This window comes from Danio aesculapii, chromosome 3 (genome assembly GCF_903798145.1).
Source record: "Danio aesculapii chromosome 3, fDanAes4.1, whole genome shotgun sequence".
NCBI lineage: Eukaryota > Metazoa > Chordata > Actinopteri > Cypriniformes > Danionidae > Danio > Danio aesculapii.
The window spans coordinates 17,464,019-17,487,965 of NC_079437.1; the positions used below are offsets into that span (position 1 = coordinate 17,464,019).

The following is a 23,947-nucleotide window of genomic DNA, read 5'->3' on the forward strand; positions in this document are numbered from 1 at the left end:
GCCTTTAAAAATATGCATTAAAATAAAATCTACAGACCCAAATTGATGAAGTGATCAATGATATGTGATATGATTTATGAGAAGCCAAAAGGATGATTATTCTACCCTGAAGAACATTAATTTAAATGAACATATTTTACTACTCCTGCTACTAATATAATAATACAGTAAAACAAAGAACAACAATGTTAATAATCACTATTCCTCATATCTGATATTTATAATACTAAAATAAACAATATAGCTATGGGATATCCTAATGCTCATTCTGATAATTAGCTTACAACAATAAAGGTATTAAAAATGTTTAAATAAAAAATAAACATTAATTTTATGCACTTTTAAATTACAATGTACAATAGAAAGATGCTGTGAATTTGTAACAGCTAAAGGTCATTGTTAGGCAGTTATAAATTTACTGTAAACCATGGCTTCTTCAGGTGTATTGCATTAATATGCAACTGAATAAGCACAGAACATTAAAGAGCCCATATTATACATGAAATAGGGTCATATTTAGGTTGTAAGGGTCTCCAACAACAGTCTAATATGCATGCAAGGTCAAACAACACTTCCATGGTCTTATAATCTGCATTTATTTTTACCTAATTATCCCAGCGACTCCCATATGAATCGTTCAGCGATTCATTTGTTTCCAAACCCCTCCTCAGCGCGAAGCTAATCTGCGCTGATTGGACCGATGACAGCCTGCTGCGATTGGTCGACACGGACAAGGCTTCAGGCGAGACAGAGTGCTAATCAACAATATAAAAGTAGTCACAGTGCATACACGCTTCATAGTGGATTTTGGCTGCCAGTGGGTGAATGTAAATACAGACGATGGACTAGAAAATACTGACGACTAACTATTTTATCAAGCAAAAAGTCCAAGAACTGGCGAGGAGATCTCCTAGCCTGTCACAGTCTTCTTGCTTTTTTCACACACACACACACACACACACACACACACACACACACACACACACACACACACACACACACACACGCACACACACACACAGGGCCGGCGCGTCCATAGAGGAGCGGCTGAATAGAGAGGGCGCGGCGCCTTAGGTATATCCGCGAATACCTCCCCCGTTCTTCAATTTCAACCGCGACACCCCCCGGTCCTCATTTTACTAACGGGTCCCTTTCGTTTTCACTATTGGGTTGAGGGCGGCGTGATCGTCCTTTGCCTAGAGCGTTACACACACGAGGAGACACACACACATTACCCTCAGAGGAGACACACACACGCACACATTACACTCTACCCGAGGACACGACACACACGCCAAGAGCGCCAGTTCAGCTTGCTGGGTGCAATTTATACACCTCACCTCAAACCTGAGCTGAAATATTTTGAAACTTGATCGTTGCATGTGTGTAAACAGCTGACGAGCCGTAAACAAAGCGGCACGCGTCGCGTTTTCAACGTGGCTTTACACGCGATATGAGAATATAAAGAGTTAACCTGATACAGCACACGCGGTTACAAGTAACAAAACACACTAAATACTGAATTTGCAAGCTAGAGTAACGATGGCAATAGTTTTAATCACACTTACTTACACTGGTGAAAAGGGGTAAGAAACTGATCCATGATGCACTGATTCATGATCTGACAGTCTTTACTGATCCGTCCTTTAACAAACTGATGAAGTCTTCTTTGTAAGCATGTAGTTTCCAGAAGCACTCGAACTGCTAAGGCTGGGCTATATTGCTGAGGTTTCATCTTTGGTTAGACTGTTCCATAATATCCATCTGCACAGCGTGACTTCATTTCGGACCGTTGTCTCTCTGTGTGTGTCTCTGTGTGTGTGTGAGACTTTTTTTTCTGTTAGTGGGCGGGGCCGCAGGTTTCAAATCTCCCGGGTTTGCTCATGCAACTACTTGTGTTTCGTAGCCGCGTCATCCCGAAACACTTAATGACTCGTTATCAAGACGACTCGTTTGAAGCACTATGAGTCGACTCTTTTATAGATGAATCAATAGTTTTAAACACTGTACACTTACAGATTTAAGCCTTAGCTGGATATTTCACTTCACTTAGAGCTGTGTTTACACACTACATGGATGGGCTTTTTCAAAAACCCATAATATGGGCTCTTTAAGTAGAGATTTTTCATCAGCTCCACTGTATTGTGATCTTGGCTGTCATTGGTAAATCAAGACCAGCTACTTTAAGAACCTGCAACACACACACACACACAAATCAAATTTAGCATAAATAAAAAATATTTTTTATTTTGCAAATGTACATACTAACTTACACAGAAGTAAACCAAAATATCTACACTAAAGTAAACCTGTTGCTGACCTTAGTGTCTAATCTGTATGAGAAGTCAGGAACTTTCTGTCCATTGGCCCAAACGGCAGCAGGTGGAGTCTGGACCCCGAAAACACGCACTTCCCCCAGGACCAAACCATCGAGAGATCCATTTAATTTGATTGGCTCACTGACCACATATGACTACAGTCAAAAATGAAACATAAAATCAAAATACACATTAACCACAGCATCGAGCATTCATTTCCTTTTTTATTTTGTTGGGTTTCGAGTGATGTTCTGAATAAAGGGTCTTCTACAACAAAGATAAAATCCATCAATGTAAAATTATAATAATATTTATATACTTTTTTTTTCAAATACTGTATATGTAAAACAAATCATATCGTACAGAAATTAACAGACTTTTTTACTTAACCAAAGCAAAGAAAAGAGAAAAAAAAACTCGATATCAGAGATAAAAAAAAATACATTTAAAAATGATATTAAATATAAAACAACTTAAAGCATGCAACTAAGAAATGGAAGGTACACCAAAAAGTCCAAAATTTTTTTTCAAAAGTCATCAATCCTCTGACACTGAACAGTAAGTATGTAGTAGGAAATAAGCTCGTTGATTCAATGTTTTGTAGATGAGAGTGAGATGATTTCCAGTTAATAAAAATGCATTTTCCCAGCCAGAAGTGTAAAGTATTTTCATGATAAGATGTATCTAGTAGTTCAGTGTCCCCTAATATGCAGATTCTTGGATCATAACTGAGTTGGATACCTGTTACTTTTGATGACATGTCAATTATATTTTCCCAAAAAATCAGACAAAACAGGACAACTCCAAAGCATATGCAGCAAATCTCCTTCAGCTGCATTGCACCTTTGGCATTTTGAAGATATATTAGGATTAAACATATGAAGTTTTTTGGGAGTATCATTATATACTGTTTTATTAGCACTGTAAAATACTAAAGCCTTAAATGATCTGAGAAAATTTGCAGCAAATCACATTTTTTTAGGTGAACTGTCCCTTTAAGTTGACAGTCTAATAGTCTAATGACTGGTAGTTGAAGTTGTATTTATAGTTCAGAATGTCTATAGTCGACTTTTAAAATGTTGCATGCTTTAAGTTGTTTTAAAGTGTTTCCCAACATGTTTACAAATTTTACTGCAATACAATACATTTTTTTTACTATTTACTATTAGTTCAAACTACTTATATAAAATAAGCTGAAACAACACAATTATTGAGTTTTTTTGGGGGACAACTTAATTGTTTTATGTTCAATCGACTTGGTAAAAACTAGTCATTTAACTTAATTCCTTCATGTTGTCCCAACACAAATCGATTGTGTGAAAGCCAGAAGTTTTTACAGTCCCCAAAAAAACATCAAGAATTGTGTTATTTTAGCTATTTTATATTTTTAATTCACCCTGTTTCCTACCTCCTCAGCGAAGAAGATAACATATGAATAATCTCCCCGCTCAAAAGTGTCCAGACTTTCTCCATCATCCCAGAAAAGTTCTCCTTTGGCCCAATTTCCCAAGGACAGTGCCACCGTTAGGGCAAAACGGTTTTTGCGAGATAATGCAGTGGTCAGAGCAGGAGCCTGAGAAACAAAATAGCAAAAAAGATCAAACTAATAAATTCACTTGCTACATATTATTAAAAGGTCAGGTAAAAATGAAAATTCTATTATTATTTACTCGTCCTCATGTAGTTCTAATCTCCTGAGATATTTCAATCATCCTTAGAACACAAATTGAGATATTTTAGATGAAATCCGAGAGCTCTCTGACCCTCCATATGAAGCAAGAAAAAAGGAAGAAATCAAGACTTCAGTGGTTCAACTGTAAAGGCCCGTTCACACCAATCACATTAACTATAATATAACACAAATATATTTTACACTGACACTGATGAACAATAATGCTTTTAGTTCATGCATTTAATTTGGCATTACCCCCTTGTAACCAGTAGATGTCGTCAGTGTGCCACTAGTGCATCTAACCAGTGAATCCAGCTCATGCAATCAGTAAAATCAAACAGTGAATTTAGCGATTACAGTCAGCGTAGTATAGGAATAAAAAACACAAATTATTTTCCACAATGTCTTCAAAGGAGGCAATAGAAAGACTCTGAAACTAGCACTGTGGGTGCTTTTAATTATATACTTCAACTTGTGAGCCTGGCTTGCATAACTTCCATGTATTTTTTTAGTGATTATTTCCCAAGGTATAACCAATCGTTTCTCCGTTTAATGCAGAGAAACATTTAAAACCTGATGACATCACTGTGTGCTGGCAGCCATTCACCACCCAGAAATTGCTCTTTACGTCATGGTTGTGACGCTGCTTCAAAATGTATTTTTAAACCAGACCGAATTTGCTCTAAACAATACAAAAATAACAAATTTCACTCGATAGTAAAATATATGTGTCCTAATAATGTTTTTAGAACACTCTCAGAAATAAAGGTACAGGAGCTGTCACTGGGGCAGTACCTTTTTAAAAGAAACATATTTGTACCCAAATAGTCCACAGTGGTACATAAAAAGAGCATATTATACCCAAATGTACCTAAAAAGTACCTTTGAGGTATCATCATGGACTCTTCAGGTACAAATATGTACCTTTGAAAAGGTACTGCCCCAGTGACAGCTCCTGTACCTTTATTTCTGAGAGTGTAACATGCCACAGATATATATATATATAATATGAATGTGTTTTAGGGTTTCATGACCCTTTAACATCAGGCAGTGTGCTTTATGGCAATGCTGTCAGTGACTTAAATTACGCAAGTCCTTTTTACTTGTAATTTCAATGGATTCTGACAGGCTGTCAGTGTTTTATCATTTATTAGCTGGGATAAAATCTTTCTGAAAGCGATCATGACATTGTTTCTCTACCACTTTATCATTAACGTTATGGTCTGATCTCTGGTGTTATTTTCACATTCAGAACAATATTTAGAACTTTATTGTTATTGTTATGTCTAGGGGTGTATTGTTTTTTTAATTATCCTGATTATGTTGTGTGAATGTGTTTTGTATAGTTATCATCGTGTTTGTATAAATGGCCCCTAATTATATATGAAGCTCATATTATCAGTGTTGTGCTTTAAATTATCAGTGAATTTGCACAATGACCTGTCATGGAAGACAAAGGAGAACATTTTTACAGTCTTTATGGTGAACAAAAGTGTTCTAGAAGCTTCGTGTGATTACAGTTGATGTCAGATGAAATGTTTAGGACAATGTTTTTGATTATTTTTCTGGACTTTAAAACGTTTCGAGACTGCTGCTGTTTATGAAGGCTCTCAGATTTCATCTTAAATATCTTCTAATATAGTGTTCCGAAGATAAATGAAGGTCTCAGGGGATTGTAATGTCATGAGGGTGAGTAATTAATAACAGAATTTTCATTGAGTGAACTAATCCTTTAATTTGATTTACAAATTTTAGTCTGTCAAGTCTGACCCTTCACCTGCTGTGGGATGATGCTCCCCTCTCTCACATGAACGATGATGGTGTCCAAAGGAGCAGGAAACACAGTGTATTGTCCTTTACTGTAATATGCTTGGCCCTAAAGTATATGATAACACAGAAGATTGAATATCAGATGAAGAGTAATTTGCCACAAGGCATCATTTGAATTAAACTGTACTTCAATAACGCACTACATTTTTGTACACATGTAACAATGTGAAGCAGGCTCTGAGAAAGAGGCTAGGAAATGGTTAGCTTCAGGATTAAAAGCAAAAATATGACTTTTTTTTGTATTTTAAACTGTAAAAAAAATTAATTAAATGTTTTCAAAATGAGATTTAAAGGGACAGTTTGACTAAAATGAAAATCCTGTCATTATTTACTCACCATCCACTAACAAATTTTTATGAGTTTCATTCTTCTGTTGAACATAAACGAAGGTATTCTGAGAAATGTTGGAAACCGATAACCATTGACTTCTATGGTATTTGTTTTTACTACTATGGATGTCAATGTTTACTGGTTTCCAACATTCTTTAACATATATTATTTGTGTTTAACAAAAAAAAAATCTCATGAAGCTTTGAAACCACCTGAGGGTGAGTAAATAGTGAGTCTGTTTTTCATTTTGGATTATCACTTTAAGCTCCTCATGTAAATACAGTAAATACAGTAATGTTATTAAATATCATTATAGTTTAAAATAACTACTTTGTGTTTGAAAATATTGCAAATATTATAAGATAAATTTACAAAAATTGTACATTGTCTTCAGGGTCACGTGATTCTTCAGAAATCATAATATGCTGATTTGCTCAGGAAACATGTCTTATTATTATCTATGTTGAAAACAGTTGTTCTGCTAACTAGTACTGAAATTTGACATTTGCAACAAGTAAAGGCTCTTGTAAATCTTGATTTAAAAAATCAACAGTTCCTACAAAAAATAGCACAGATGTTTTCAAATATAATAATCTGTTAATTCAATAATCTGAAATGCTTTTCAAGAAGGAATGTTGAATGTTAAATGAATGTCAAATGTTAAATTGCATGTTAAATGGATAGTTCACCCAAAAATGAAAATTTACAGATTTATTATATATATTATATACTCTCGCTCGAGAGGTTCCAATCCTTTATGAGTTTCTTCCTTCTGTTGAACAGAAAAGAAGATATTTTGAAGCATGTTTGAATCCTGTAACCACTGACTTCCATACAAGGAAAAACAAACACTAGGTAAGTCAATGGTTACAGGATTCCAGCTTTCATTCAGAAGAAAGAAACTTAAACAGGTTTGAAAACAAGTAAAGGGTGCGTAAATGCTTACAGATTTTTTATTTGTCAGTGAACTATCCCTTTCAAATACTGCCTGGTCAGGAATAAATTAATTTTTAAAAATAATAAGTTCAAACTCAGCACACCTGATTGCTTGTTATATTACGGACACTGATTGGTTTGCATCTGTGATATTCATTGGGTTTTTTTTTGTTTTAAATGCTGTGACTTTCTATGATGAAGGTCAGGAGATCGAAAGGTTACATTTTTTAGCAAATATTGATAGTTTGCTAGATTATTTGTTTCTTTAAATTATAAAAAGTAAAGAAAAACTCTTTTAAATTGTAATAATTCAGCACATAAATTCTAATGATACCAAGCGTTTACTGCTATGTAGTAAAGATTAACAATTACATTGTGCAGACTGTACCAAGTCCCTGGGGGGAGATACGCCATCACCTCAACGGCTCCTTGCTCCAGAACTGGACTGATGAGCAGTGAACTCCCCCACAGGAACTGTCTGTCAATGCTCCTGCAATTTGGATCAGTGGGGAACCTGAAAGAAATGAACAAATGTCAGTAAAGAGGTCACCGCTAGAATCAGATAAAGAGATATTGAACAGCATTTACTCGAGGAAAAGAGGACGAGCCACGGTGCTGGCGGAGGTGTGCGCATGATGGAAGAGTGTGTAGAGGAAGGGCAGGAGAGAATAGCGAAGAGTAATCACCATCCTCATGGCATCCTGGGCTCGCTGACTAAATACATATGGCTCCTGGGGCTGGGAGAATGAAATATGAGATGAATAATGCATATATTATTGATAATGTAGATTTTTATACTATAGGAGTAGATACATTTACTAGTCCCCAGCCTTTTTTTATTTGAATTATTTTAAAAAACATTTCCCAAGTATTGTTTAACAGAGCAAGGACATTTTTCACAGTATTTCTTATTATATTTTTTCTTCTTTCTTTTAGTTTGGCTGGGATAAAAGCAGGTTAATGAAATAATTTTTAAGATCGATATTATTACCCCCCTTAAAAATTATTTTATTACATTTTTCTACAGAACCATCCGGTCCAATTAACCTAACTTGCCTAGTTAACCTAGTTAACTTAATTATAAGCCTTTAAAATGCACTAGTATCTTCCAACATTGCTAGCAAAATATTTGCACCCATTGAGCTTATTCTTTGTTGGTCATGTGCTAGTCAGAACCAGCTTAGATCAACAGAGACCAGCTTAAACCAGCTCTTGACCAGCAAGAACTAGCAAAACCAACAATACAAGCATATGCTGTATTTTTTCAACAGCACAAAGTCACTAAAAGTCTCTTTCTTCCTCATTTTGATGTTCAGCTTAAACTTCAGAAGATCATCTTGGTCTCATCTGCATGCCTGAATGCTTAAGTTGCAGCCATGTGATTAGATCTTTATGTTAGTAAGCATTTGAACAGGTGTACCTAATAAGTGGCCAGTTAAAATACATATAATTTATTCCTTTAGAAAACTGCTAAAAGTTCATCGTTATCTCACAGCATTGGGTCTGTCGTTATGGTTTCTCATGAAGGGGTAAAAGGCTCCAAGTTGTGTCCAGCGCACACACAGCTCTTCGTTAGTGTCTCCACCGAATCCACAAACATCAGCTCCCACTAATGGAATGCCATACAGTCCAAACAGGAGCACAGCTGGTACACATTCAAAAACACAGCATTAGAAAATCTCACATCAGAGACAAAACATGCTTAGCTAATAGGAACCAAAAATAAATATAATTTTTCAACTTATTTTGCAGTAAAGTTAAACTTCCAAAACAATTCATATTAACGTTTTTACATTGTGATCTGTATATTTAGTCATGCTTTTTCTTTCTTTTATCATAATTCATGTTTATTTCTATAGCGCTTTTACAATCTATTTTGTGTCAAAGCAGCTTAACAAAGAAGTTCTAGTAAATTGAAATTTTGTCAGTTCAGTTTTCAGAGTTGAAGTTCAGTTTAGTTCAGTTCAGTGTGGTTTAATTTTCACTGCTGAAAGTCCAAACACTCAAAAACAAATCCATCGATGCACAGCTCCACAAATCCCAAACCTACTTTATCGTCTCTCACCGGGTATTGAAAAGCGCAGTTGTTCCCAGTCACTCCGCACATCTCCTGTCCAGTGTGCAGAGAATCGACCCAGTCCCGGGAAAGATGATCGGGATAAAACGAACGGCCGAGTTTTCTTCACTTTTAGCAGTGCCCTGAAATATCAAACCACATTAGACGCATCATTCACTAAACATCTTAAGTCTAAAAGTAGATTGTAGCTTCCAAATTTACAGGGGTAAAAATCGTAAAAATAATGTACACATAGTCAAAAATGTCAAAAAAAGCCTATTTCATGAAGCATTTTAGCACCAAAATGTGTGAAAACATTAGTAATGAAGAAAACTCATCTAAGACTAAATCACAAACTATCTTTTTTTTCATTGCTTGTCTGTTATAAGTCATGATTATTCTACTCTGTTAATGAAAAAGTTGTTTATGAAAAGCTGAACATATACTTGTTTAATCAGTGATTCTCAGCCTGCATTTTTAAATATTTCTCATTGTGCTTTTAACACACAAATTGGGTTTTTATTTCATATCTAACTGGCTTTTGAGCATTTACAAGTTTTTTCTTTGTTTTATTCTTTGTATTAAGAAAAAATATTTTGTCTATGATTTACCACAGCCATATCACCCTGCAGCCCAAAACTGGTTACTCACTAAAGCTAAGCAGGGCTGGTCAGTAACTGAATGGAAGACCACATGGGAAAAACTAGATTGCTGTTGGAAGTGGTGTTATTGAGGCCAGCAGGGGGCGCTGAACCAGTGGTCTGTGTGGGTCCTCAGGCCCAAGTGAAGGGGACACTATACTATCAGTGAGCACCGTCTTTAATGTAACTACACATTACATTACAATACATACATTACTCTTAATGTTTGTGGTTTTTTTATTTTTTTGTGTGGTCAACTTGGGTTGTTTTTAAAGGTAAAAAACCCTGTGGTACTTTTTTGAAGATTTTACAGATTTGTATGTATTAGCATCATTAAGACAATGTTAGCACCTGTTAGCTTTGATTGTGGGGAAAACTGGATAATTTTGAGCTTTTGTCTGCTAATTTCTTTTTCCGGCTTTAAAATACTAGTTTGGGGCGGGATCAAATCAGTGATTTGTAGCACAAAACTGCAAGTGCAGTGAGAACACGTCAGAGCTATTTTATCCTTTGAGAAGACCCTGCTTCTTAATTATTCATGAGAGCACATGCTTTCCGAAGGCAAGAAAACCTGCCAAGCTGAGAGACCCAATGGACTGGGGTAAAGACACGGGTCGTATGTGTTTGTTTCCAAGCGGCAACTTCCTGCTCTCCCTCGGGAAGCCAATACGGAAAGTAACTGAAACTGCAATTCATCGAAATTCCGCTAGTCCTGGCTCCATATGGAGCAAATTTCTAGTGAGCCCACTCGTTAGAATGGCCAACTTTACAGCAGAAAAAAAGGTTGTTTACAGCCTGGTACAAAGAACGATTTTGGTTCATATAGCTAATATTAACCTTCATGACAACTGTGAGGGGTGAATTTTTTATAACTCATCTGTTTCCTTTATATTAGGTTATATTAGGTCTGCATAATTAAGGGCGTGGCCACTTGAGTGACAGCTAGGTCTCGCTGCTGCTGTCTCGTCACCTCAGCTGATTCTGGCTAATTAGCCGCTGAGCTCGGAATATACATCGTATTTTGTTTTGGTTAATGTTTCTTTACACAGTCAATGGCCCTTTGGGATAATTTCCTACAATTATCAGATGATATGGCATGCTGTGTGCACTTAACTGTACTCACAAACCGTTCAAGTTGCCTCAATTTCCCAGGTGAGTGAAATTATATACTTATACCATCTCTATAAATGTATTTGTTTTATTTAAGATCATTTATATTTTTCTTTAGAGCTGTAAAACACTCCAGAATCTGACAGATTGATTAGCTGTAGGCTATTGAACAGTTGTCTGAAGCATTGTCATACATTATTATGCCTGGATTTCATCAATAGCCCTGCATTTACCAACACAGACTATAATTGAAGTGTTTGGATGTAATTCGCATTTCCTCCTGTAGAAAAACGTCATAAGAACAATGCTTAGTGGCTCAATGTGTTACAACAGTGTTTTTAAAAGTCTAAACACTTTATTGATATAGTGAACAACCAAGCACATGTGGTCAGAACACAAACGAGTCGCAGGTAATAAAGTATTAAGCGTTCTCCCAAAGTAAATTCTGTCTAAGCCAGGTCCTAAGCAAAATGCTAGCAGGTGTCTGTAGCTCTGCTCACTCGCCTCTTTGCCCTTGTTTGGTATCCCGCCGTGGGTGCGATGACGAGCAAACAAATGGCGACGGTTGGCCGCGCCTACCTGTAGCTTCTTTTACAGTGTTCAGAAACCTATGGGTGACGTCACGGATACTATGTCCATATCTTTACAGTCTATGGTTGTTTCCATGATCCACAGGGTTTGTTGCATGTTTTTCCCCCACGATACAGCAAAGCTGTTGGTTTGCAGCAAGCATTTTTGTCGGGAGAGCTGTTCGAGAATTGGAGAATGGCGGACTTTGTCTTTTATCAGTTTAGTTCGTTACCATCAGGTTACCATTGAGACACATCACCTATATCCGTGCTGTTGTGTTCGCATTTGTTTAAAATCCTCCAGATTACCGTCAGGGTTAATGATTGGAATAGACAGGGCAAAGACTGCATTCCTGTGTCTGCATGCATACACCCGGGATTGAGGAGGAGAGAAGTCTGAAGAAATCTGCAGAAACTCATGTCTGCTCCAAGTCACTCCCCCGGAGAATCGTAATTCTATAGCGATCGATGATTGGCTCCTGTACTAGAAGACGGGTTTTATTCGCCATATAGCAATCAATGATCGGCTCCTGTATTAGTAGGCAGGGCTTTATTCACCATGACTGTTACACTTTTCCTCATTCAAAAGATCCGAGTGACATGTCTTGTATATTCTATTGTCTTTGCTTGAACTGAAAAAGGGGGGTTTCATGGCCTTTCATTGTGCTACCTAAATAAACTATCACTGTCATGTGGCAACATTCTTATTTAACATTTTTTAATAATAATATCAACTCTACGATGGTTCTATAATAAATATCTGACAGCCAATCCCCTTACAGACAATTACTGTGCATAGTTAGTGGCATTATGACATCAATCATAACAATGAGGTCAACCCCCCCCTTAAGCCTGGTTTATACTTCTGCGTAAGGATCGGCGTGACCCACGGCACAGCCTTGCACTTAGCCGTGCATTTATACTTCTGTGCGCTGTTTCTGTTGCTCTGCAATACACTTCCAATACGCTAGCTGGCATTAGTGTTTATGTTTCTCTGTGTCGAGTTTCTTCACTGGTGTTTTGTTTTTTCAGAACGCTTCCTTAATGTACAAGTGGCTCAAATTCGCTCATTTTGAGGTGGCAACCGCCAGACGTGCAACAACTTTAATAATAAGTTAAACACAAAACAACAGTCTCCATCCGTAGCTCCTTCACGGGACTCCACACTCCAAACACTCACTGCATCACGCTCGCACGGCTCTCACCTCCGGCCACACTCGTCAGCACTACCAAGCCGACCAATCACAGAGCTTGCGCTATGCATACACGTTACAGTTTTTGAGAGGTGCGCGTCAACGTCACCGACGGCCATGTCGAGGGCTATGCTTCCATGCGTAGGCTGCGCCATAGCATGCGCTTGGACACAGAAGTATAAATCAGCCTTTAATCTCAATCATAAGACATTTCTCTATTTCCTAGTAAAAGTTTAAATCAACAGCTTTGTGAATAGTTTTTAAGAGGAAAAATGAAAAGGGCGAATAGGTTTTAAAGTGGTCCTATTATGCAAAAATCACTTTTATTAGGGGATTAGCAATGTGTGAATATAGCCAGCCTCTAATGACATTCATTAATTAAGTTTTTTATGATCACACATCATAAAAACAGTCTGTAGAAACACTTTGATTGACATTCTCCCTTTGTATGTGTCATCAGAAGGGGAAAGCACACCCCCCCCCCCATTAGTGACGATCACTCCTTCTTTAGCATAGAGAGCCCTGAGTGAGAAGCAGCCTGTTTGAATTTGCTGCTATACTAACATAATAAGGCTGAGCTGCACAATCTCATTTGAATTTAAAGCGACAGTCACCAAATGACACAATTAGGATCAAAGACCTAAAAGGAGTTTCAAAGAGTTACACAACATTATTTGTAGGGTTTTTTGATCTGAGACTTCACATACACACTCTAGGGATATTAGAGACTGAAGAATCTAACTAAGGATGTGAGAATCCTTGTAGCAAAACTTGTGTGTGTGTTGCTTCAAGAAAGCAACCATTCATTTATGTTGTGTTTTATTTTCATTTGTTTTATTTATTTATTCTTCATTTAATTACTTTATTTAATCATATGATCATATTCATTTATATAATTATCATTATATCATTTTATTGATCATTAGTTAATGATTTGATTATTATTGATTATTATTTGTCATTTTATTATGTTTTTTATATTTTATTATTAATATTTTCCTATAATTATTGCTTTATTATTATTTCATTTTTTCCATATTGTTATAAATCTTATGACTGGATTCAAGCAACACTTGTTTTCATGAGCAAGAGATAAGAGAATGTCTCCATTTCAAGGACTGTATTGTCTCTGGACAATGTTGGGAAGCAGTAATTTCATTGCTGTTGCTTGTGGTATAATAACACGTGTTGGATTTATCCTGGTCAGATGAAGTCTGAACATTGAATCATACACAACTAAGATTATTCAATAAACTCTGCACTGTCTTTATCATCATTACTTCGTCTCCTGCTTCTGCTCCTCTCTAGCTTTCTCAGTCAACTCCTATACTGATAGGAGACTGTTATTCAGTTGAATACTGGTTAACAGGTTTGGGTATTGGAAACTCTGCTGACTTGTTGTCTGGATACCCAGAGACACAGACATTTTCTCACAGGATCTGGTGTCCGGGGCTAGATCTTATTTATCTGGCATGAAGAGTGTGATCTAACAAAACTTATTTTACATCTTGTAAAAAGGGGCCTAATAGGTGGCTTTAAGCTAAAAATGACTAACTGCAATTTAGTGGAACCCGTATTCTTAGTGGTAAGATAAAATGCTTTCAACAAACGGGCCACTAATAAGCTCTACCCATGTTATATGTGTTTCATAATGTTGTTCTATGAACTGAGGTGGCATTTCTCTGACCTGTGAGTGGCGATGGCTTCGGTCAGCCCATAGAGATTGTGTAGATTGTAATGATTGGACAGATACTGCTGTGCGGACACACACAGAGTTCCTGAGTTTAACTGACCTCCAATTACACCTACAAAAAAGATGCATTTTACATTAAATCACTAGATAGATAGTCATTTTTCAAGATTATGTTAAGAGTTTAGTATTGTGACCTGGTGTATATGGTGGTTTCTCCAATTCAGAGTCAGGACATCCATTCACAGAGCCCTGGACAAAATTTGAAGGCTCATTCATGTCCTGTAAAAATCATAAGTCAAAGAAAAGTAGTAGTTATCTGTAAGTTATATACAGTGCTCAATGTAAATGAGTACACCCCATTTTGAAAATGAATATAGGTCATATATTTTGGTGCAAAACAGATTTATTTAGTGGATATATTTATTAAAATAATATTTTAGTGACCAAACATCTTTAGAAAAAGAAAGATAACACATTTAAATTCATCCAACATATTGGAAAATTTTTTACAAATTTAAAAATTTCAAGTACATTTTTGTCTCTTTTCAGTTTTGCTCTTTTACATTTTTATTGAAATTTTCCCCTAACACATCCATTTAGATGTACTAATTTTGGACAGTTATTATGAGTTATTAGGTTCCTAAGAAACAAAAATACAAATAAAAATGACTGAAATATAATTATATATTTAATAAATCCAGTTTTCTTAAAAGAACACTTCAAAACTATTAAAGCATAACAAAAAAAATAAGAAATAAAAAAAGAAATAACATTGTTGTGAAAAAAATCATTTAAGGAGAGAATATAGCATCTAACCATATATAATGATGTTTATTTTTTTTGTAAAATAAGATAAAAAAAACAACAACTATGCCATGTTTAAAGTCACTCAACAACAGCAAAAAATAAATAAAAATGCATTATTTGTTTGATGTCAAATGACCTTAAATGCACAATGCAAAAAGATTATTAATATTCAATAAATAAAAATAAACTTTTTCAAGTACTAAAATCTTACAATAGACAGGCAATTTAAATAATGCATCCTCATACAATGATGTTTTGTTGCCTTTTTAAAAAAAAAAATCCTTTTATGTGTTTTTATTTTTAAATAATTGAAACTAAAAGTACTTACTATCCAGAGTCCATCCACAGGTACCTTGTTGTAAAAATCTCTGATACAGTCCATCCACCAGTCCTGTGTTGTAGGATTGGTGAAATCTGGGAATGCAGTCGGACCCGGCCATACCTGATTAGATAATGCACACAATAGATAATGCAAAAAATGCACAAAATCACAAAATTTGCATTCCACCATATGCCATGAAAACTACAATTTTATTAATACTACTATAATGCAGAATGAAAATGCATCTTGTCAATGACATTACCATATCTATATATTATAGTGACAGTAATATTTTTTCATGTGTGGCACCTTCCCAATAAGGATCTGTCCAGTGGAGTTGTTGATGAAAACTACTTTCTTCAGTCCATCGTCAAATGGTTTGTAAGAACCAGGAGGACTCGCACTGCTGATGCCTGGATCCTAATACACAACATCACGTTATCTGACATGCTGATTGTGTCCTGTGACTAATTTTCCTGCTTAAAAAACAACAGAAACCAGAAAAGACTTATAATGGTTTTAATGGGTACACTAGAAATCATATTGTTTTAATGAAAACTATTGGTTCTTTGTGTTTTAACAAATAACAAATACATCCTAATGGAAAATGTCCCAAAACACATTAGAACCGTTAAAGTGAGCTGATTTTGATGGTTAAATTTGATGGTTTGTAATGTATTTGTATTTTTTTATTCAATCCAGCATTGGCATTTTACCACACAACACACAATACAAGGTAAAAAAAATTCAATGTCAAAATATTCCATGACATAGAAATCATCCACCTACAAGAATGAGCACATATTTCATGCCCATCTGATGGAAATCTTTCAACCATTTGTGGCAAATCTCCAAATCGCTGTGGGTCGAAAGTAAAGACTCTTCTTTGGTCTGCATAATCAAGGTCATTCCACTGTACATCCTACAGAAGCACATTTAAGGTTATTAAGGTTATAATGCAAAGGTATAATAGTGGCCAAAAGTTAGAATTTTTATTAAAATGTATTGAAGGAAAAATATGATTATTAAGAACAGTGCTAATCAATACAAGGGAGAAACAATTAAATATTAATAATGATTATAGTGTATTACTTTACACGCCATTTGCGTAGTTGTTGACTTTCTATTTTGTTTATTTATTTTTAGTTTTTCTATTTTTTGCTAAGTAAAAATAAAACATATTTTCTGTCATAAACATCTGAAAATATGTATATACGTGTGTGGTCATAGTCATGTTGCAACAATATGGTATTCTTCAATTTGAAAATAATAACCACAATAATAGTAATTTTTTACTTCTTTTAAAATACAGCTAGTCAGTGCAAGTCAGATTAATTAACTTCAATGTCCCATTGCCAATTTTTAAAAACATCTACCCAACAAGAAATTTAAACTTTACTTATACACTGTAAACCCAAAAGTTAAGGTAACTTAAACCATTTGAGAAAACCAATTGCAACAAACCATTTAAGTTCAAAAACTAATCCTACTGAGTTACTGTGAACTTAATCCATTTGAGTAAACGAAGCATTTGAGCACAGTAAAACCCAATAAATGAAGAGAACTCAAACCAACTGAGTACTGTAAACCCCAATAAGTTAAGGCAAATCAAAACTGTTTGAGGAAACTGGTTGCAACAAACCATTTGAGTTAAAAGATTAATCTATATGAGTCCTGTGAACTACTCCATTTAAGTTGAAGTAATGAGGTATTTAATTAACTCATAGTTCAAAACTCTGTTTCAAATGAGTAGAAATAACTTTCAGTCAATTTTGAGTTAACTACACTCATTTCACTTGATAAAGTTGACTGTTTGGGTTTTACAGTGTAGGAACATTCCATTTTTTTTTTATCAATAGGCTCATTTATCCATTCAGCAGGGCCTGGCTGGAGCACTTTTAGCTTAGCTTAGCATAAATCATTGAATTGTATTAGACCATTAGCATTTCGCTCAAATTCAAAAAAGAGTTTCAATAATTTTTCTATTTAAAGCTTTACTTTTCTGTAGTTACATCATCTACTAACCTAGCTGAAACAATTTTCAGGCGCTGTGTGATATCATTGCACCTGCTGAAGCCATGGTACAGCAGCAAAGTGTTTCGATAATTATGCCAGAACGAGCGTATAGCTCCTATATTGGCCTAGAAAATATGTCCTTTATTATTGGCCTTTTTTCTGTTGGTACACACGGTGTAACTATAGATCGTAAGCTTTAAACTGGAAAATTATCAAACCACTTAGTTGAAATTTTTTGAGTGAAATGCTAATGGTTTAATCCGTTTCAATAATTTATGCTAGCAAAGCTAAAAGTGTTATTGCCAGACCAGGAAATCAGCTGAATGAATTAAAAATGGTAAAATCGACGGTTTAACTTTAGATTACTTTAAAAATGAGCCTATTTCCCTGGCCTTTAACTGGCAAAATGCATGCTCATCATAATTATCAGGGCACACCTGGAAGTTTGCTAAACCCTGGTATATACCATTCAGTATGCCGTAAGTTAGTTCAAAACACAGCTAGGTTTTATTTTATTTACATACCAGAGGGATCTTGACCTGCCGCATGAGCTGTACGACTGTCCTGGTGATGTTGGTAGATGTATAACCCCAACGACACAGATGAAACCCAGTGACCAGTAGGGAGGCATCATAGGATAAACCTTAACCGATACAAAACAATAAGCTGAAGTTACATGTGGGGTAAAATACAAATACTTTTATAATTCAATATTTATTTTTTTAATGAGCATGTGTACTGGAAATATACATAACATTATGTAAAAAGTACAATAAATATCAGGATTTTCCTTTTTTTAAAAAGCTTTATCAAATAAATTACAAAAATAAAATTAAATACCCACACCCACATGGTTTACTTTTCACAAATTCTAGCAAAACATTTGTAATATTGAGGTAAAATAAAGTTGAGTAATAGTGGTTAATAATAAATAATATCAATAATGTTCAGAAATGAAGCATAAATAGATGAAATGTAAAACTATGAAATAAAATAATACAAAATAAGACTTAACAATATATACAATGCTCAGCATATATGAGTACAGCCTCACAAATCTCTCTTTTAAAGTCATATTTTTAATAGCTATACAATATATATTTGTGCATATACATTAGATTAGTTAGTACTGAAGCCAAATCTGGAGCTTCTCTAACAAAATAACTTACGATAACGGTCCAAAAACTAGTACAGCCAAATTTATATGTTATAGAAACATATTAAATACAAATTTTAAAAAAGAGGGAAAAATCAAGAGAAGCAAAAAAATTGAAAAAATTTGTTTAATTTTGTAGGTTGTACTTTTTTTTTTTTTTTTGCAATATTTTGCTTGAGTTTAACTGTATTATCTTTCAATTTCTAAATATGTTTGGTGACTAAATATTATTTATATAAATATATCTGTTAAACAGACAATACAGCTTATGCATAAAATAATAAATATCTGACATTATATAAAAAAGTTATCTATTATAGTCTATATATCTATATTATATTAAGAAAGGTAATACATCAAAAAAAAAAATAGTCCAAAACATAATTAAAGTCTTTTGCCAAACAAATATTTAATAATAAAATATTTATCATAATAATAATAATTTTTTTTTTTTTTTTGGTTTATTTTTTTTAGTACAGCTTTTTAGTAGTTTACAAGCAAAATAAAATAGCCTTCGTGACAGTTCATGTGAAGTTAACTGATTTCATTGACGCTGTAAAAAATATTCATAAATTAGTAGTTTTCCGTATTTTGTGATTCATGTTTTTATTTTTTCTCCATTTATTTATGCTTTTGAATTATCTTTTAACCTTGAAAAGTTTAATTAAGTGACTTATTGACATTTTTAATAGTTTAAAGTGCTAAATATGGAGGACAAAAACAGCAAAAACAATACATATATAAATAATTACGCAAATAAATAAATAAGTAAATAAAATCCACAAAACTCCTGCATGAATAATCGATTGATAGACACACTCTCTCATTAGCATGTTGAGTTGAGGAGAGTACATTCGGAGCTACATTAAAAAATTATTAAACATTTTTTAAAAATGGGGGGGGTCAACTTTCAGTGTAGCATTTTCTTATTACCCCAACATTCACGTAATTTATTTAAATATCTAAAGTCAACAGAACAGAGGTCAAGGCCCCAATAATCTATTTAAAACTGTAAACAAATGAAGAACTGTTAATTAACAGATTTTTTTTTTTGTGTAATATCCAAAAATTTTTGATTGGAAAATAATGCAGACAGTTTAATACCTATAACCTCCTGATACTGCTGATCACACTCTGAGGACTCGGGCCCAAGAGGATGAAGAAGTCCAGAATTCCTCCATGGTCACCCATGTTAATGCTGGAGCGGGCTGCTAAACACTTCTGCAATTGGCAGGTTTTAAGACTTTAGATGTATTAAACATGTCAAATTACATCAAGAAAGGAGAGCTGAAAAACTGTACCCATTGCATTGCTGTTGAGAAGGAAGACTCCATGCGCCTGTCCATCACCTTCTTGGACCAGAAAGAAAGGGTGTGAGCCATACAGGTTGGCACTTCTCTACAAAGAGTCATTTTAAAATATTAATAAAAGGAGGTTAAAGAAGAATGGGAAAAGATGTGAAGGTCTTACATGTGGTGCCATGTCTCTGTTCCATAATGAAACAGAGCTCCAGTCGAGGTCCAGCGTGATGGGGGTGTAATGTTCACCCAGTCCTGAGACTGTAGAGGAAGCCAAGCTAGTGGAGAGCTGGAGATACTGATCTGCAAACAGCAGAGGGCCTATTGTAGTGTTCAGACTAGGAAAATAAAAAAATGATGCATTTAGTGACAGTGAAGTCACTATCACAGATTAAATATAACCACACAATACACAAATACCAATCAAAAGTGTAAATGGTTGAAAAAAGCAACATTTTTACTGTTAACACTAATGTCAAGCCAAAAAATCATTAGTCTGTAAAGTTTGACCCACAGTTAATGGTGCTTAAAATACTGCTGTGAAGTAAACAAACATTTTCCTTCATATTATATTATATTATATTATATTATATTATATTATATTATATTATATTATATTATTATATTATATTATATTATATATATTATATTATATTATATTATATTATATTATATTCATTCATTCATGCATTCAATTTCTTTTCAGCTTAGTCCCCTTTATTAATCTGGGGTCACCATAGCGGAATGAACCGCCAATTTATCCAGCACATGTTGTTTACGCAGCGGATGCCCTTCCAGGTGCAACCCATCTCTGTGAAACTTGCATACACACTTATTCAACCTCATAAACTACGGACAATTTTAACCAACCCAATCACCTGTACTGCATGTCTTTGGACTCTGGGGGAGGGGGAGCACCGGAGGAAACCAAAGCGAACGCAGGGAGAACATGCAAACTTTTGAATGAAAAGCACCTATTGGCACCACAGCCAGATATGCAATGCCAGAAAAAGTCCAAAGTAACTGCACTTACAGAACACGGCCATTGGATTTTCGCCGTACGGTAAACCCAAATGGTTCGGGCTGGAAATCAACTTCATAAAGTGGATTTTCCATGTTTCTTGTGGTCTTTAGATTGGGACTTCACAAAGGGAAACCTCATATCGTGGAGATGTAGGATCCTTCAACTGTGATAAAGTGAAATTAAAGCATGGTTCACAACAAAAAATAAAAGTTTGCTCTTCATTACTTACACTCAAGGGGTTGTAAACCTTTTTTATTAATTTATTTCTTCTATTAAACACAAAACAAGATATTCTGTAAAAATGTAGGATAAAAGCAGCCATTAACATCCATAGTACAAAATGTGCTTTGGCTGTTTTCCCCCAACATTCTTCATTATATCTTATAACAAAGAAAGAAACTCACAAAATTTGAAACAATGGAAAACAAGTAAAGAATGACAGACTTTTTGGGTGAACTACCACTTAAAGAAAGTAAAGTAATATTAGATAACCAGGTTTACCTCACAGCCGTGTTTTCAACCACGTTCCTGAAGGACCACCAACACTGCATGCTTTGGATGTCTCCTTTGTCTGTCACATCCATTACAGGTCTCTCAGGCTCTGCTAATAAGCTGGTGATCTGAATCAGGTGTGTTTGGTTAAGGAGACATGAAAAATGTGCAGAGCTGATGGTCCTCCAGGAACGTGGTTAAGAAACACTGCTCTACACCAAGGGTGCCCAAACTCAGTCCTGGAGGGCCGGTGTCCTGCAAAGTTTAGTTCCAACCCAATCAGGACACACCTAGCTAATCAAGCTCCTAAGCTGCAGTCACTCTGGACTTTTCTCCCCATAGACTTCCATTCATACGCACACGAATGCGTCCGACCGGAAACGCAAGCTCGTGCGACAAGTATCTCAGTTCACTGCAGAGCAAAGTTCAAGCTTAGTGAACTCTGACCTGCGAAACTGCATCACTTGACTGTGTGAGACCAACCAATGATCAAAACATGACCTCTCTAGACAGAAAATTTAAACTATGGACCAATCGCTTTTAAAATTTTGAATCATCTTGTTTAATCCCGCCCCTTTTCGCGGCGCCATAACAACTGAATTTTGCACGCACAAATTCTACTGTGACCGCGACATTACAAGGCTTTCTAGAAACACTCTTGCAGGTGTGTTGAGGCAAGTTGAAGCTAAACTCAGCAGGACACCGGCCCTCTAGGACAGAGTTTGGACACCCCTGCTCTTGTAAAATTGGACAAATTATCCACACATAATGGTTTACACAAAAATAATGTTATATTGTAAGAAAGGCTGCATGATATTGGAAAAATCTGACATTGGGGTATTTTGTTATTGGGGGTATTTTGGCTATTTGGAAAAGATTTCATTCATTTAGACTGACTGGGATGGTAAAGTCCTTTTCTATGTAGTGTATCTGCATAAATTATAATAAATTACATGAAATAAATAAATAAACAGAGTCTAACAGTATTCAAGTACAGAAATCGAACAATCAACTGTAAAATAGCATGGTCATCATTTTATAAATAATTAAAAAACATATATTTAACAACATCTTTTAATAAATAATCTAATCCTACGATGTGATTGTTGCAGATATACACATTGCAATATTGATGCTCAAATGGTATATTGTTCAGCCCTAATTCTAAGCATCATATACAGCAGGGGTGTCAAAACTCAGTTATGGAGGGCCGGTATGCTGGAGAGTTTAGCTCCAAACATACAAAGGTATCAAACATAGCTGAACCAGCTAATCAAGCTCTTACTAGATATACAAGAAACTTCCTGGCAGGTGTGTTGAAGTTGGAGCTAAACTCAGCAGGACACCGGCCCTCCAGGACAGAGTTCGGACACCCCTTATGTATATCATCAATATATAACTGCTTGATTAATTTTAATTTGTCATAATTGCATTTCGTTACAGGTTTTTGCCACTACTGACAAAAAAAACAGAGCTCATTTCATATAAAAGTCAAAAAGAATTGCTCACACGGAGATGAAGACGATCCAAAGTCTCAGCCATTACATCTAGCTGCAGTGTGTGGATGTCCCGGGGCAGGTATGAGGGTGTTAAACGAGTGAGGATGGCCCTGTGGCCCCGTTCTGTGGGCAACAGGGGCCCCATTTTGTAGCCTGGATAAAAGACTGTGTAGAAACACCATGGTGGTCCTCTTAATCCAGACCGAGGCAGGGGCAAATAACAACATCCTCTGCTTTCACATTCAGCCCGACTCAAAGATCTGTCCCGAGCACAGTCAATGCGGCTCTCCACAGCTATACCACACTGATCTCTAACTGTCCTAGGATCAGATGAGACATTATGACTGTGCTTGTGTGCTTTAATGATCCTGTATGAGAGATTTGAACTATGCTGCCATTCTTCTGATGGTGAAAATGCTAAGAAATATGGTTGTCTTCATACACAATGATAAGTACACAAGTCAGTAGGTGCAAATGTGTTTCCACAACTAATTCTGGCCATTAAAAAGGGTTAGTTTGACACTTCAGGTATTAAACACACGTCTGTGAAGCACATGTGTAGGCTGTAGTGAGTAATGATAACCAGAAAGCTTGAAATAAGTTAAATGAGTAAACAACAAAGCATGTAAGGTCATTTTACTGTCAACAAAACAAATTCTTACAAATCGGAGTAAACAGTGACGCATGCGCATGTGAGCTTTCAAAAAACTGACAAATGACGAGTTTCCTTCACGACGACGTGCTTTCATAGAAGCATGATTTATTTGCCAGAGTCGGTGCACAAGCTCTCCGGACGCCGCCATTTTCCTGTGATGTCACGAACGGTGTTTCTTTTTTGTTTTTTCTTCATTGCATTCAATTTTCTGTTCGGGAATTTATTGCCTTATATATTATGCTATATATTATTATATTATTTATATTCATTTGTAGCACAGTGAAGATATATTTTGGGTCATTGTGTCTAGCAAAAATCTATCAGTTTTTG

The 23,947-nt window shown here is 35.4% G+C and overlaps 1 protein-coding gene across 1 annotated transcript; it reads right to left on the reverse strand.

The window, feature by feature from the left end:
• Positions 1-337: 337 nt before the first annotated feature.
• Positions 338-23,757, reverse strand: gaa (alpha glucosidase). Its single transcript, XM_056453290.1, is given in 26 exon segments — positions 338-2,191; positions 2,321-2,473; positions 3,727-3,891; positions 5,768-5,866; positions 7,459-7,600; positions 7,675-7,823; positions 8,580-8,731; positions 9,152-9,285; positions 14,343-14,460; positions 14,543-14,627; positions 15,484-15,597; positions 15,787-15,897; positions 16,267-16,305; positions 16,307-16,399; positions 18,018-18,106; positions 18,109-18,136; positions 19,754-19,830; positions 19,833-19,857; positions 19,922-20,047; positions 20,120-20,285; positions 20,981-21,066; positions 21,068-21,100; positions 21,102-21,134; positions 22,973-23,385; positions 23,388-23,430; positions 23,432-23,757. Coding segments are annotated over 26 exon segments (2,769 nt in total). The 5' UTR covers positions 23,465-23,757; the 3' UTR covers positions 338-2,128.
• Positions 23,758-23,947: the final 190 nt, after the last annotated feature.